The sequence below is a fragment of the Hippopotamus amphibius genome, chromosome 7 (assembly GCF_030028045.1).
Source record: "Hippopotamus amphibius kiboko isolate mHipAmp2 chromosome 7, mHipAmp2.hap2, whole genome shotgun sequence".
In the NCBI taxonomy this organism is placed as follows: domain Eukaryota; kingdom Metazoa; phylum Chordata; class Mammalia; order Artiodactyla; family Hippopotamidae; genus Hippopotamus; species Hippopotamus amphibius.
Window position 1 is genome coordinate 70,105,046 of NC_080192.1, and position 11,377 is coordinate 70,116,422.

Below are 11,377 nucleotides of genomic sequence, written 5' to 3' on the forward strand. Positions count from 1 at the left end.
AGGTCTAGGTGGCCTGGATGTCCCTGTTTATACATTTAAGGACAGGGTAGCCACCTGGCACATGTCTCAGCCAGAGATTCCAACAGTGACCCAATTTCCACCCCCAGGCTCAATTTCCCACCAAAGGGGAGGCGTGGAGTCGGCGGTCCAGAACCACCCCCCGCAGCGCCTCCCCATCAAGCCTCTGCTGGCAGTAGCAGTGCTCAGGTCCTGAGAGCCAAGTCCCTGTAATCTCCCCAAGGAACAGTCTGGGAACCTGTGTGTCCTGGCCCAACTCCCACCCCTCTAATCCCCGCCCCTACCCTCCACAAACCTGAAACCCACTGACGGATCAGACATCAGTGGGTCCCAAATGTGGCTGCACCTCGACAGCATCACATATGAGGGTCTCACCCTAGACTTACTGCATCCCCTGGGGGCGGGCCCAGGGCTCTGCACTTTTAATAAAGTCCCAGGTCCACCCTGGCACAGGTACCCCTCTACCAGGGGCAGACATCGAGACAGAGGCCTGGTTTCGGTAAAGCTCTGGCCTCCACAGGAATTAGACCTCAGAGCTAGTGTGGCCTTTGCACGTGGTGGCCGAGGGTGTGCATGGTGCATGGGGGCTCAGGGAGCGGAGGACATGGTAGAGTGAGAGGGAAGACAGGAAATACCACACGGGGAAAAGGGACCACGAGAGCCATAAGCCCTGGGTGGGTGGGAGGAGACACTCAGGTGCTCATGACAGGTGAGCCCCCCTGGGAGCGTGGGGTCAGAAAACAAGAACACAGAGAAAGCTGCCTTGGCCCAGGTCTGGTTGGGCCTCTAGGCTTGGACCTACTTGGTACTACTATTCAACCATCCCTAACCCCCAGACAATCAGAAGGAGGGGGCGGGGCCCTGTGGTGCGGGTGACCTAACCCTGCCCCCATCAGAGTCCCCAGGGCCAGCTTTCTGTCCCGGCCCGAGTGGTGCCCTGCCCCTTGGCTGGCCTGGTATGGTCTGATGGAGGTCTATGTGGGTGGCGAGTCCTTGGGGCAAGGGCCCTAGGGTGGCCTGGGCCTCTCTCCACGAAAGTGAGGCCTATGAGGTGAAAAGGAGGCGAAGGGGAGTGACACCTACCTGAGCTGCCAGCGCTCTCAGAAGCGCTCCTGGACATCTTAGGCTGGCCGTGCTTCCCGCCGGCCCGCCCGGGCCCCGGTGGGGGGGGCCCCGAGGGAGCAGGGGCGCCGTCTCCCCTGATGGTGGAGAGGTCCTGCATGCTGAAGCTCCGGAGTCTCTCCGATAAGGCACCCTGTCCCTGGACACAACACAGGGGGAGGCACACGTCAGAGGCCTGCCCCTCAGACCAGCGGCAGTCGTGGGGGGCAGACGCCACCAAGGCCAAGAGCAGGCTCTGACAGTCGGCAAGGTGGGACGGTGATGACCAGTCCTCTGGGGGGACTCGGCAGAGGGGCAGCTGCGCCGTGAACTTGCGGGAAACATTGAGGGGTCCGGGCCCAGAATGTTCCAGGGCCTCGTGTGGGCTCAGCAACTGTGCCTCTGGCTCTGCTGCTTCCTCCCTTTCAGACGCCCCCACCAGAAGCCAGAGCCTCAGGCAGACCCGGGGCCTCGGAAACGACTGCTGCCTTCAGTGCCTACTCTCCAGGGCCTGTCTGCAGCTTCTCGGTTTTCACATAAATAAAAATCCTTAGACAGCTACATTTTGCTCAGTTCCCAGGACCCAAGAATCTGGCTAGGATATCAGAACTTAATCATCTATGTGCTCAGTCCTTGCTCTTTTCAAAGGAAACAAAATGCAGGCAGTATTTTTAAATGGATGACAACGGCCATTTCTTTTAACCGTTCACGTGACTGTGCGTGAGTCACACTGACTGCCACGGTCGCATCTGAGCTTCATAAAATACCCAAAGGTAATGAATCAGGAAGGAAAAAGATGATATTAAAAAAAACACACACACGCAACAAAGCCCTGCTGACGGTAACCATTTCCTGTTCTGAGGGAGCCACAGAAGTCATCGCAGGGGGAAAATGTTCCTTTGTTTAGGAAACCAGGATCAATTCATTACATTTATGAAAGAGAAGGGCCTTGCTATCTGGATGAGAGAATCTGTCAGAGTGAAAAGGATCATAAGGAAGGCACAGGGATGACAGCATTGCTTTAGGTGTGCCTCAGGGGCCGGAGGGGGAGACTTGTGTTTGGGGGAGAAGGAAACCTGAGCGGGCAGGGGCTGGTAGGAGACTGGGGTTACTGAGAACTGGGTTGGGATTTGGAACAAGAGGTGACAGGCAAGTAACCACCAGGTAAACTGATAAACTCGAGCATCTTCAGAAACACTGGAGGGCGTGCAGACTTCCCATAGGGACATGGGATGCACAGATGGGGATGGAGGTATTTTATTATATCTGAATAATGAAGGAAAGGGTAGCCCTAGAGGGATGGAGGACGTGGGGACCACAGGCACCACAGATAGGCTGGAACCAACATATTGGTACAAAATTAGCAAGGACAGCTAACAAGGGCTCTGGGCTGGCGGTGGGATTGAGGAAACCAACAGGGGCCATGACAGCTTTAGTAAGGGCTTTCAGAGATGGCACCAGGGTTTGGAGATTTTTTTTCACTTTACTTAAAAAAAAAAGTAATGAAAATGGGCCAAGAAAGCACAGTAATCCACTGAAGTAACTTTAGTATGAGTCAGCTAGCTAAAGAAGAAAATGCAATTAGAGGCAACGGGGAAGACAAAAGGGCTTGCAGACAGGTTTAGAAGAAATGTCAGAATGAAACAAATATGCATTAAAATATGAAAAAGGTAAGTTCTCAGTCTACCAAAGGTATTTCAAAAAAAAAACCCATGCCTCCAGGAAACCAACAACAACGAAAAGAAAACTATTTAATAATCAAATACATATACAACTAGAATTCTAAATCCAGGCAAAGGATGTTTAGAGGGCATTATGTGAAAAAGGCAGAAATCGCCCTGGTTGCCTCAGATACTGCTCTGGGACGACGGTGGACAAAGGGTTCGAGGCTTCACCTTCTAGACATAACAGCTGGATGGTCTTTGCCAAGAAAATGAGGGTGGGACCAGCTGCCCAGTATAATCCCCTCCAAATCCATCAGCCAATAATCCATGATTATTCTACTCAGAAACATTCAAGATGATATCTAGAATTTAGAAGAAATGAGATGACTAGAGAACAAAAACTGATTCTGAAAAGAGGGAGGAAATATTCTGCTAATTAAAATGGAATAATTCAATAATAAGTTAACCTTCAGGAAAACCACTCACAGAGTCACTCTTTCATTCATGCTTCCAGTTATACATTTCTCTATTTCACTATGATTTATCAAGGATCTCGTACAGGCAAAACACTGTGCTAGGTATCATTAGGAAATACTAAAAATATAGCTCGATTTCTGGCAAAATGTAAAAAGACAAATGGACAAATAACCACCCAGAAGTGCCATTCCAGAAACTACAGAAAATGAAGATGAAGAAACCACAGCTCTAGAGCCAGACCTGGATTCAAATTCCAGTCCCGTCACTAAGAGCTGGGCGGCCTCACCACCTCACTACTCTCATCTGCAAGAACAGCAGCTACATGGCAGGATGGGGAGGAGGGGTAAATGGGATGAGGCCACGCGCTGTCCATTACAGAGCCCAGGGCATAGGAACTGTTCCCCAAATGTCAGCTACGATGATGCTGATGTACTGCTGCGGCTGCCTGAGACGTGCAAGTTGCTGCTGAAATAAAAAACAGAAAGATCACTTCTGGCCAGAAAAACCAGGGGGGGCTTTGTGATCCCAAGTCCAAATAAATGGTCAGGGACTAACTCCATCACTGTGTCTGCCAGCTCTTACAAAGGCTCAGCAATGTATCTGAGAGAAAGGCAGCAGGCATCACAGACATCCATGTCCATTTCAGCAAAGCGCTCAGTTCCCATCCCAGAAGCCAGCCAACCTGCTCCAATATCACTAGCATCATGAAGACTGGAAGTGGCAAAGGTCAGGAAAGAGAAGGAGATAATAATAGCTCAGTATCAACTGTGTCCTGTCTCAGAAGAAATCACAGCAGCATGGATACAGGCTCCTGAAGACAAATTAGGCCGTACCTGTCAAAATAATCTGAGATGGTCCAAATCATTATAGCCCTCTCATCTGTAAACCTCTCAGCCCTACTCAGTCTTTGCTCCAAACCTTGTCTCCATTCACTTTCCACAAACCTTATTCCACCTGCCACTTCAGCTCTGCTCCGAGAACCTTTGCTTTCTTACTCTGGGGAACAGCCAAAAGTGGTTCTCTGGTATTCTGCAAAACTGGGTTTCTTATTTTGGGAAAATAAATTTGGATTCCCTAAGTTTGGAATAGCTTAAAAACATTCTGTAATTCAATGAGCCACATCACCGTATTAAAAGCTTTGAGAAGTCATAGTGTTTCGATTTGTTTGACTCCGGGTATCCCAAATGTATTTGACCACAGTGGGATGTACTGTTAGTGGACCATCCAAAAGTCATTCCCAAATGGTGAGAAAAAACAGATTTCCCAAACGCCCTCCTAGCTGTTATGCATGGCCGTGTGATGCAGTTCTGGCCAATGGGAGGTAAGGGGAAATCTGCTAAGGGATTTCTGGTATTTTCTCTCTCTGACATGTAGAAGGAGAAAGGCCTGACCCTGCTCCCTGCTTTCTGCCTTTGAGTGTGGGAACTGCCACCTTGTGACAAGGAGACTCCCAGAGACATCCACCCGGAGCCTCGGCATTACTGTCACTGGAATACCGACAGTGCCCGCTTACTCCTAGACTTCTTGTGAATGATCTTCATCAATTACAAGACATACGTTTTCTCACCTCTGACACTGCGGTGGGTCTTACAATTGCTATTGCCTTGTCCTGGTCGTCACTGCCTACACGCAAATGCACTTGGTTGTTATTCCCAAAGGCACAACCATGCAATGGAAACTCCTGACTGTTCACTGTCAACAAACCATTTAAGACCCACTTGGGATTTCCCTGGTGGTGCGTCCAATGCAGGGGGCATGGGTTCGATCCCTGGTCAGGGAACTAAGATCCTACATGCCGTGTGGTACCGCCAAAAGATTAAAAAAAAAAAAAAAAAAAAACCCACTTGAAGGAATTTGAATCTAGGTTGTCTAAAACACGTCCCACTGCCAGCTTCCAGTAAGATGAAGAAAGTGGCAACATCAGAACTGGCAGAATGAGTTATCAGCAGCGTGGATGAGACTCTCAGAGCTCTGCATCCCCATCGCTCTAGAAAGCAGAGAGAGTGGCGTGGCCGCATCGTAAGCAGACACTGATGAACGCAGTTGAAAAGTGATTCAGAAGAATCAGATTCTAAAAGTGAAGGTTACAAAGACTTCGATTAATTTACTGTGCCTGTATGTTCCCTTTATTGCAGGTACAAAAGTGATAAACAGAAAAATCTATATCTAAAGACCCCAAGAGAGTCTTTTTAATAAGCAGAAGTAGGGGAGTTCCCTGGTGGCCTAATGGTTAGGATTCCGGACTTTCACTGCCGTGGCCTGGATTCAATCCCTGGTTGGGGAGCTAAGATCCCTCAAGCTGCACGGTGCAGCCAAAAAAAAAAAAAAAAAGAAAAAGAAAAAGAAAAAAAAGAATAAATAGAAGAAAAAAATTCTAAGTGAAAATCATTATGTCCTAATTTAACTGGCAATATTTTCCTCTTTAGTGGTATGTAAGAAAATGATGTGTCTTAGAAACCACGGCATTTCAGATTTAATGAAATACAGTTGCGCTTCTCAGAGAAGCTTCCTCTAACCATCTCAGCTCCCTGCCGCATCCACTGTTTGTTGGTTTGCCTTCCTCTCCAGACTATTTTATTTACTAACGCAGCCTTGGCATCTGCCCTGCTACCTGATACACTTTAGGGGTCAAGGAGTTGAATGCATGACTGTGTAACCATTTATTAAGCAATCCACTGAGAAAAGTGTGCAGCAGGAAATCCCTAATCCCCACCGTGATGCACCAGCCAGGGTCCCAGACCTGAAGCTGCAACATATTGAACAGGGGCTTGAGCTCTGTCCACAAGGAGTGTATGAGAGATGCCAGAGGCTGTAGGGTGCAAAGGACAGAGGGCACACATCTGAGAGGCAAGGCATCCTGGAGGAGACTGCACTTGACCTGGCCTTGGAGGACTTGGGTGGGTGAAGATGGGGACCAGATGGAAAGAGATCTGTCACCAATGAGAGCTGCCTCTTCATTCCATCCCAGATGAGGTCCTCACAGTTTTATCTGCTAAAAAGATGGGGGTCCAGTTATATCATGTTAATGGCTAAATGATTGCATTTGTGAAAGTGCCTGTTGAAAGGTGACAGGGTTTCTTTTAAAACAACTATGCCAGTGGAGGGCAGGGGAGGGAGTAAGACTGATTTTTCACTCTATGCCCTCTTTCGTACTTTTAGAATTGTGTACAATGAACATGTGTTACCTTTAAGAAATCATTACAATTTCACTTTTAGTAACACCCACAGCACTCTTCCATGATCACCCTGAGGACCCTAAATTGTGAATATGGGGCTGGCATAATACTGACAAATGCCATCTAGATCAAAAAATCAACATGGAACTACTTAAAACAAACAAATGAGAAAGAAGGAAAAAGTGGTTTCTCCAGAAACTGCCACATACTCACTCTCGAGCCCTGAGAGCCTGGTCTCAACCCTGCTACAGGGGACCTTGACCCATCAACTTGGTCTTGCCCAGCCTTGCAACCTCACTGGGAAGTTAAAAGGTTGAGCAAGATTCCCTTCCAACAGGAAAATTTTGACTTCGAGAAGCTATGGTCTTCTCTTCTCTGGCTCATTTTCTGGCTCTAATTTCAATTCCAAAATAAGAGTTTCTAGAATGATTTGAAAATCTCTAGAATTCATGTTGGGCAACCCAAGGTAACACTGATGAAAGGTGAATAAACTGTGGTATGAGTGTGTGTGTGTGTGTGTGTGTGTGTGTGTTTTAATTCTTGCAACGATTTCCTCCCCAGCCAACACTAAGTTTACAGTATGAACCATAGGAAAGCTGGGAATTCTGGGGCCCTTTCATGAACTAAGGTCAGCCTACTTCAGGCACATCTGAGCACCTGCCCCTGGGACTGTCACACCACAGGTAAGTACTGCCCTCAGCATCTCACCCCTAGAAGAACCTTGCCACAGCCCAGCCTCAAGGGACCAGAAAGGGAGACGTACTTGGACTTCCATGAGAACCAATCTCTGACTTGCATCCTGCCGTGCTTTGACCTCTTTATTCCCCACGGTATAAAATGCATGGTCTACCCAGTTTTGTTGCAGCTGCTTGTTTACACACTGTTTTAACAGACTCACCTTGCTTTTTTTCTGGGTACGTGAAAACCACGTGGCCCAGAGGCTCTCTCAGCTGTGCTCCTAGAAACCCGGAAATCCCACAGAAGTATCTTAGCGGGGCAAGGGAGGGGAATCTATTTCCGATTATTTTAATCTTGTCTTTTTCCTGGCTAAAACACTTAGAAAACTGGACGTTAAGAGGTAAACTGTGTCACTGAATTTTCTATTAATCTGAGATCTTTTCTTTTTTTGTATTTTAATTTTATTGATGTAGTTTTTCATTTGTATGTATTACTATATCTTTCTAATTTTACAGATGGATTCAAGATACAAACCGTGGGGACTTATGTGTACTTTTATGTACATATTTATACTTTCATGAACTGTAAATTTTTTTTAATTTTTTAAATTAATTTTTATTGAAGTAGAGTTGATTTACAATGTTGTGAATCTGAGATCTTTAATTCCTAATACTTCCCCCAGTTTGTAAGGAATAAGAAATCCATGTAGCCAACAAACACCAAATTTTCTGTTTTGATACTTTTCTTAGGGGAGGGAGTGTATTCCTGGGAAAACCCAGACATTTAATAACCTGATACTCTAAGTAAAACAATTTACCGCTAACAGAGCACCTGCCACAAGGGCCCACAGAGCCCTGATTCAACAGTCACCAAGTCTGGTTGCAAGCCCTTGATGAGGTCCTCTTTTCCAGAGGGACACAGGGGGGAAGGGACACCAGTGACAGGGACACAAGTGGCAGGAGGCGGCTCCAGCCGAGCACAAAGTTTCGCCCACCTCGTAGGCATCTACTGCCTGCAACTGGTGACAATGAGAATAAAGACAGAAGGCTTTACTGACTCAGGCAATGGACAGCAAAGTCGCCAGCATAACCACAGTTCCCACTGGCGATTCAACCAGAGTTAGTACTTCCTTCTAAATTCCCACAGGGTACCCACCTCCCTGACACAGTTAACCTCTACAGCTACACATGCTCCACATCAAGGCCAAGCAGGCTCTTACTCAGCATGCTGGATGAAGGCAGGGGCCTCGTCTGTGACACAGAATTGGATTAACAAACAAAAGAGAAAGAATTCTTCCCGCCTTAGTATCAATCGCCAAATTCAATTCATTCTCCAGGCACGAAACAAACAAACAAAAAAAAAAATGAAATATGTTAATCGCATGTTAGATGCCACCAAATTAACACAATCAGAGTCTCTAGGAGGAGGCTGACTGGGCCCCGGCTCTGGGATTAACGCACATGTACACACACGGGTGTTGGCAGGAAAGACACCCGGCTCCGATCCAGGCCATGGGCTGGTGGGCGGAGAGGGCTGCTGGCCTCTCTCCCCGACTGGATCAGTTCGGAGTTAGTCACATCTCTCAACAGGGTTACCTGCCCTTCTCTGAGGTCCAAAGAGGATACAAAAGGAAGGAGTCGAGCCACCTGATAAAGGGGAAAAGAAAAAAAAAAAGCCATGGGCACCAAGCCTACAGGATGGGTTGAATGGCTTGAAGCATGCCAGGCTGGCCTGGCCTCCTCCAGTTCACTCACTCACTCACTTTCTTCATTCCTTCATTTGCAGGCAAGGCTGATGGAGTCTTCCGGAAGCTCTGAATGGAGCCCCGCAGGACAAACGTGACTATGAAACATGACACGGTTCCCACCCCCAGGGACCTCCGCGTCCGGCTGGGGCACTCAGACACAAACACACAGAAGAGAGCAGACGACAGGCGACAACACGTACGACAGAAGCTCAGGGGACAGAGAGAGAGCACCGTTGGCTGGAACACCCAGGGCGGCCTTGTCCAAGAGCTCAAACTTGAGCGAGGCAAGGGCTGCACCAGCAGAAAGAGAGGGGAGGGCTCCTGCGGCCGCAGAGGGGTTGGCGCCAAGGTGCGAGAGTGGAAAACCCAGGGCGCGTTTGGGAAACTGAGATTGAACCCGTCTGAGGAGAAGAGGCTCCGGTGCTGGTGAGGAACAGGAGCTGAGTCTGCAAAGGCTGCGCTTGGCCTGAACTTGGACTGTGAGGAGAGCCCCGCTGAAGGTTTCTGAGTAGCGGGCAAAGTGAAGAAAGCAGGAGAGCATTCTGGACACACCGTGCGGCACACGTGCAGAACGGCCCTGGTGTCTGCGCCGCCTTTCTTCCTCAGGTTGGAGCCGGGCACCTGGATGTCTGCAATAAAGTGCCCTGAAGGGGAGATGAAGTGCAGAAATGAACACGCACTGGTGCGGGAAGGTGGTCTGGGACACCAGCCAGATCTGAGCTGCTGACAGCAGCTGCTGGAGAGGTGAGGCCCTGGGTCTGGGAGGTGGCACAGGGTACACAGACGGCCAGAGTTCAAGGGCAGGGCCTGGTCACCTGAGTCAGGCCAGCACCCAGGCGATGGGCTGTGAGGGTCACCGGGCAGGACACCCGGCCCTCACGTCTCACCCCGGAGCCCCACCCCGGCTGCAAGCTCTGCCCAGTCCAGGCTTCCTCCTTGGAGAGGCCAGGCCCTGAGGCGCGGTTAGCGTGGTGGTAGATCTCTCTTCCAGGGGCAGAAGTGGAGCCGGGGACCCAAGGCGGCTGGGGGCGGGGGGAGCCACAAGACAAATCTGCTCAGTGAACAAACTTCCCCACTCTATCACAGGTAAAGCGTTTTATTTGTTTTGCTTTGCAATATCCTAGTTTCTTTTTTCTTTTTTTTTTCTTGCTTTTTATTGGAGTATAGTTGATTTGCAACATTATATTAGGACACAGTGATAAAGCTTTAAAGAAACTATCTTTAGTATCTTAAGGTAACTAACGACCTAAACCACCTGCATGTAAGTGTGGCCCCAGCCTTGTCTCAAGGCAAAGAGGGAGCCTGCCTTGGGGGCAGTTGCTGGCTGCCTTTTACATATTAATGCACCCTCTTAACTCCTAAAGGTGTTGGAGGATCAGAAGAGCAGGCAGACCACCTTGAAAGTACCCCGGGCTGTGACTCGCTCTAGAATTCTCTGGTGGCAGACATGCGTATCTCAGGCTCTCAGCCACAGATCCTCAGGGCCTGGGGGTGTGATCCAAGCAGAAGGTGGTCAGGAAGTGTCAGTCCAGTGTGTTTGTGGAGGGGAGGCGGGTATAGGGGTGTCTGCAGTGATGCAGGAACACAGGACTGGGAACGGGAGTCTCCCTCTCAGCCTAGCTCAGCATCTAACAGCCACGTGACCTTGGACAGCGCTCAGCACCGGGACCTCAGTGACTTCACCTGTGAAGTAAGGGGCCTCTAAGGCCCCTTCCTGTCCTAACAACTCACGGGTTGACAGTCCCCTGTCTACGTCGGGGGCGGCGGGGGGGGGTGGGAGCTGGGGCAGTGGCTTGCGTGTTACATAGAAGCTGCCGCTCAGGCACCGCACACCTCGGGGCTGAACAGGAGGTAGAAGTCAGGCCCAGAGCAATGAGGGACCTGAAGCCCAGGGAGGAAGACTGGCTTGCCCAGGGCCACACAGCACAGGCAAGGGGGACAGGGAGGCACAAGGGCACAGGCAACGCCCCAACTGTGCTCAAGCCACCGCACTACAGAGAAAAGACAGGAAGAGAGCCACATGAGCAGAAGACAGCCTCCTCTCCAGAAGAGTCTGGATGGTAAATAACTTCCCAATGCCAGCATCGGACTTGTTTCTTTTATTGGTTCAACAGCGAGTGAAGATCATGATTAACCTCAGAGAGCAAACTGACGCAGGCGAAGTGAGTAACCGGCAGCCTCAGCATGAGCTCTGCATCCTGGGACGTCTCTGTGGACATCATCTCATGGCTATTCCGAAGCAAGAACCATTATCGTGCCCATTTTACAGGTGAAGAGACTGAGGCCCACAGAGGTGCTACAGCAACTGGGGGAGCTGGGATCTTGTTTCTCTTTTTCCTTTTTTTGGCTGGGCTGCATGGCATGTGGGATCTTAGTTCCCCGACCAGGGATAGCCCGCACCCCCTTCACTGGAAGCACGGAATCTTAACCACTGGACTGCCAGGGAAGCCCAGGAGCTGGGATTTTTAACCCAGGTCTGCCTATTTCCAAAGTCGACACTTGCCGCTAAGCATCGC

The 11,377-nt window shown here is 49.5% G+C and overlaps 1 protein-coding gene across 7 annotated transcripts in view; it reads right to left on the reverse strand.

Moving 5' to 3' along the window:
• Nucleotides 1-11,377, reverse strand: part of REEP1 (receptor accessory protein 1) — a 111,157-nt gene that overhangs the window by 15,770 nt on the left and 84,010 nt on the right. For 4 of the 7 annotated variants that reach the window (XM_057742859.1, XM_057742858.1, XM_057742863.1 and 1 more), the window contains exon 6: nt 1,102-1,279. In XM_057742859.1, the coding sequence (XP_057598842.1) occupies nt 1,102-1,279 (178 nt within the window). Of the gene's footprint in view, nt 1-1,101; nt 1,280-8,574; nt 8,761-11,377 lie in introns of all 7 variants that reach the window. The other 3 variants (XR_009054799.1, XM_057742861.1, XM_057742862.1) reach the window with 2 other exon arrangements.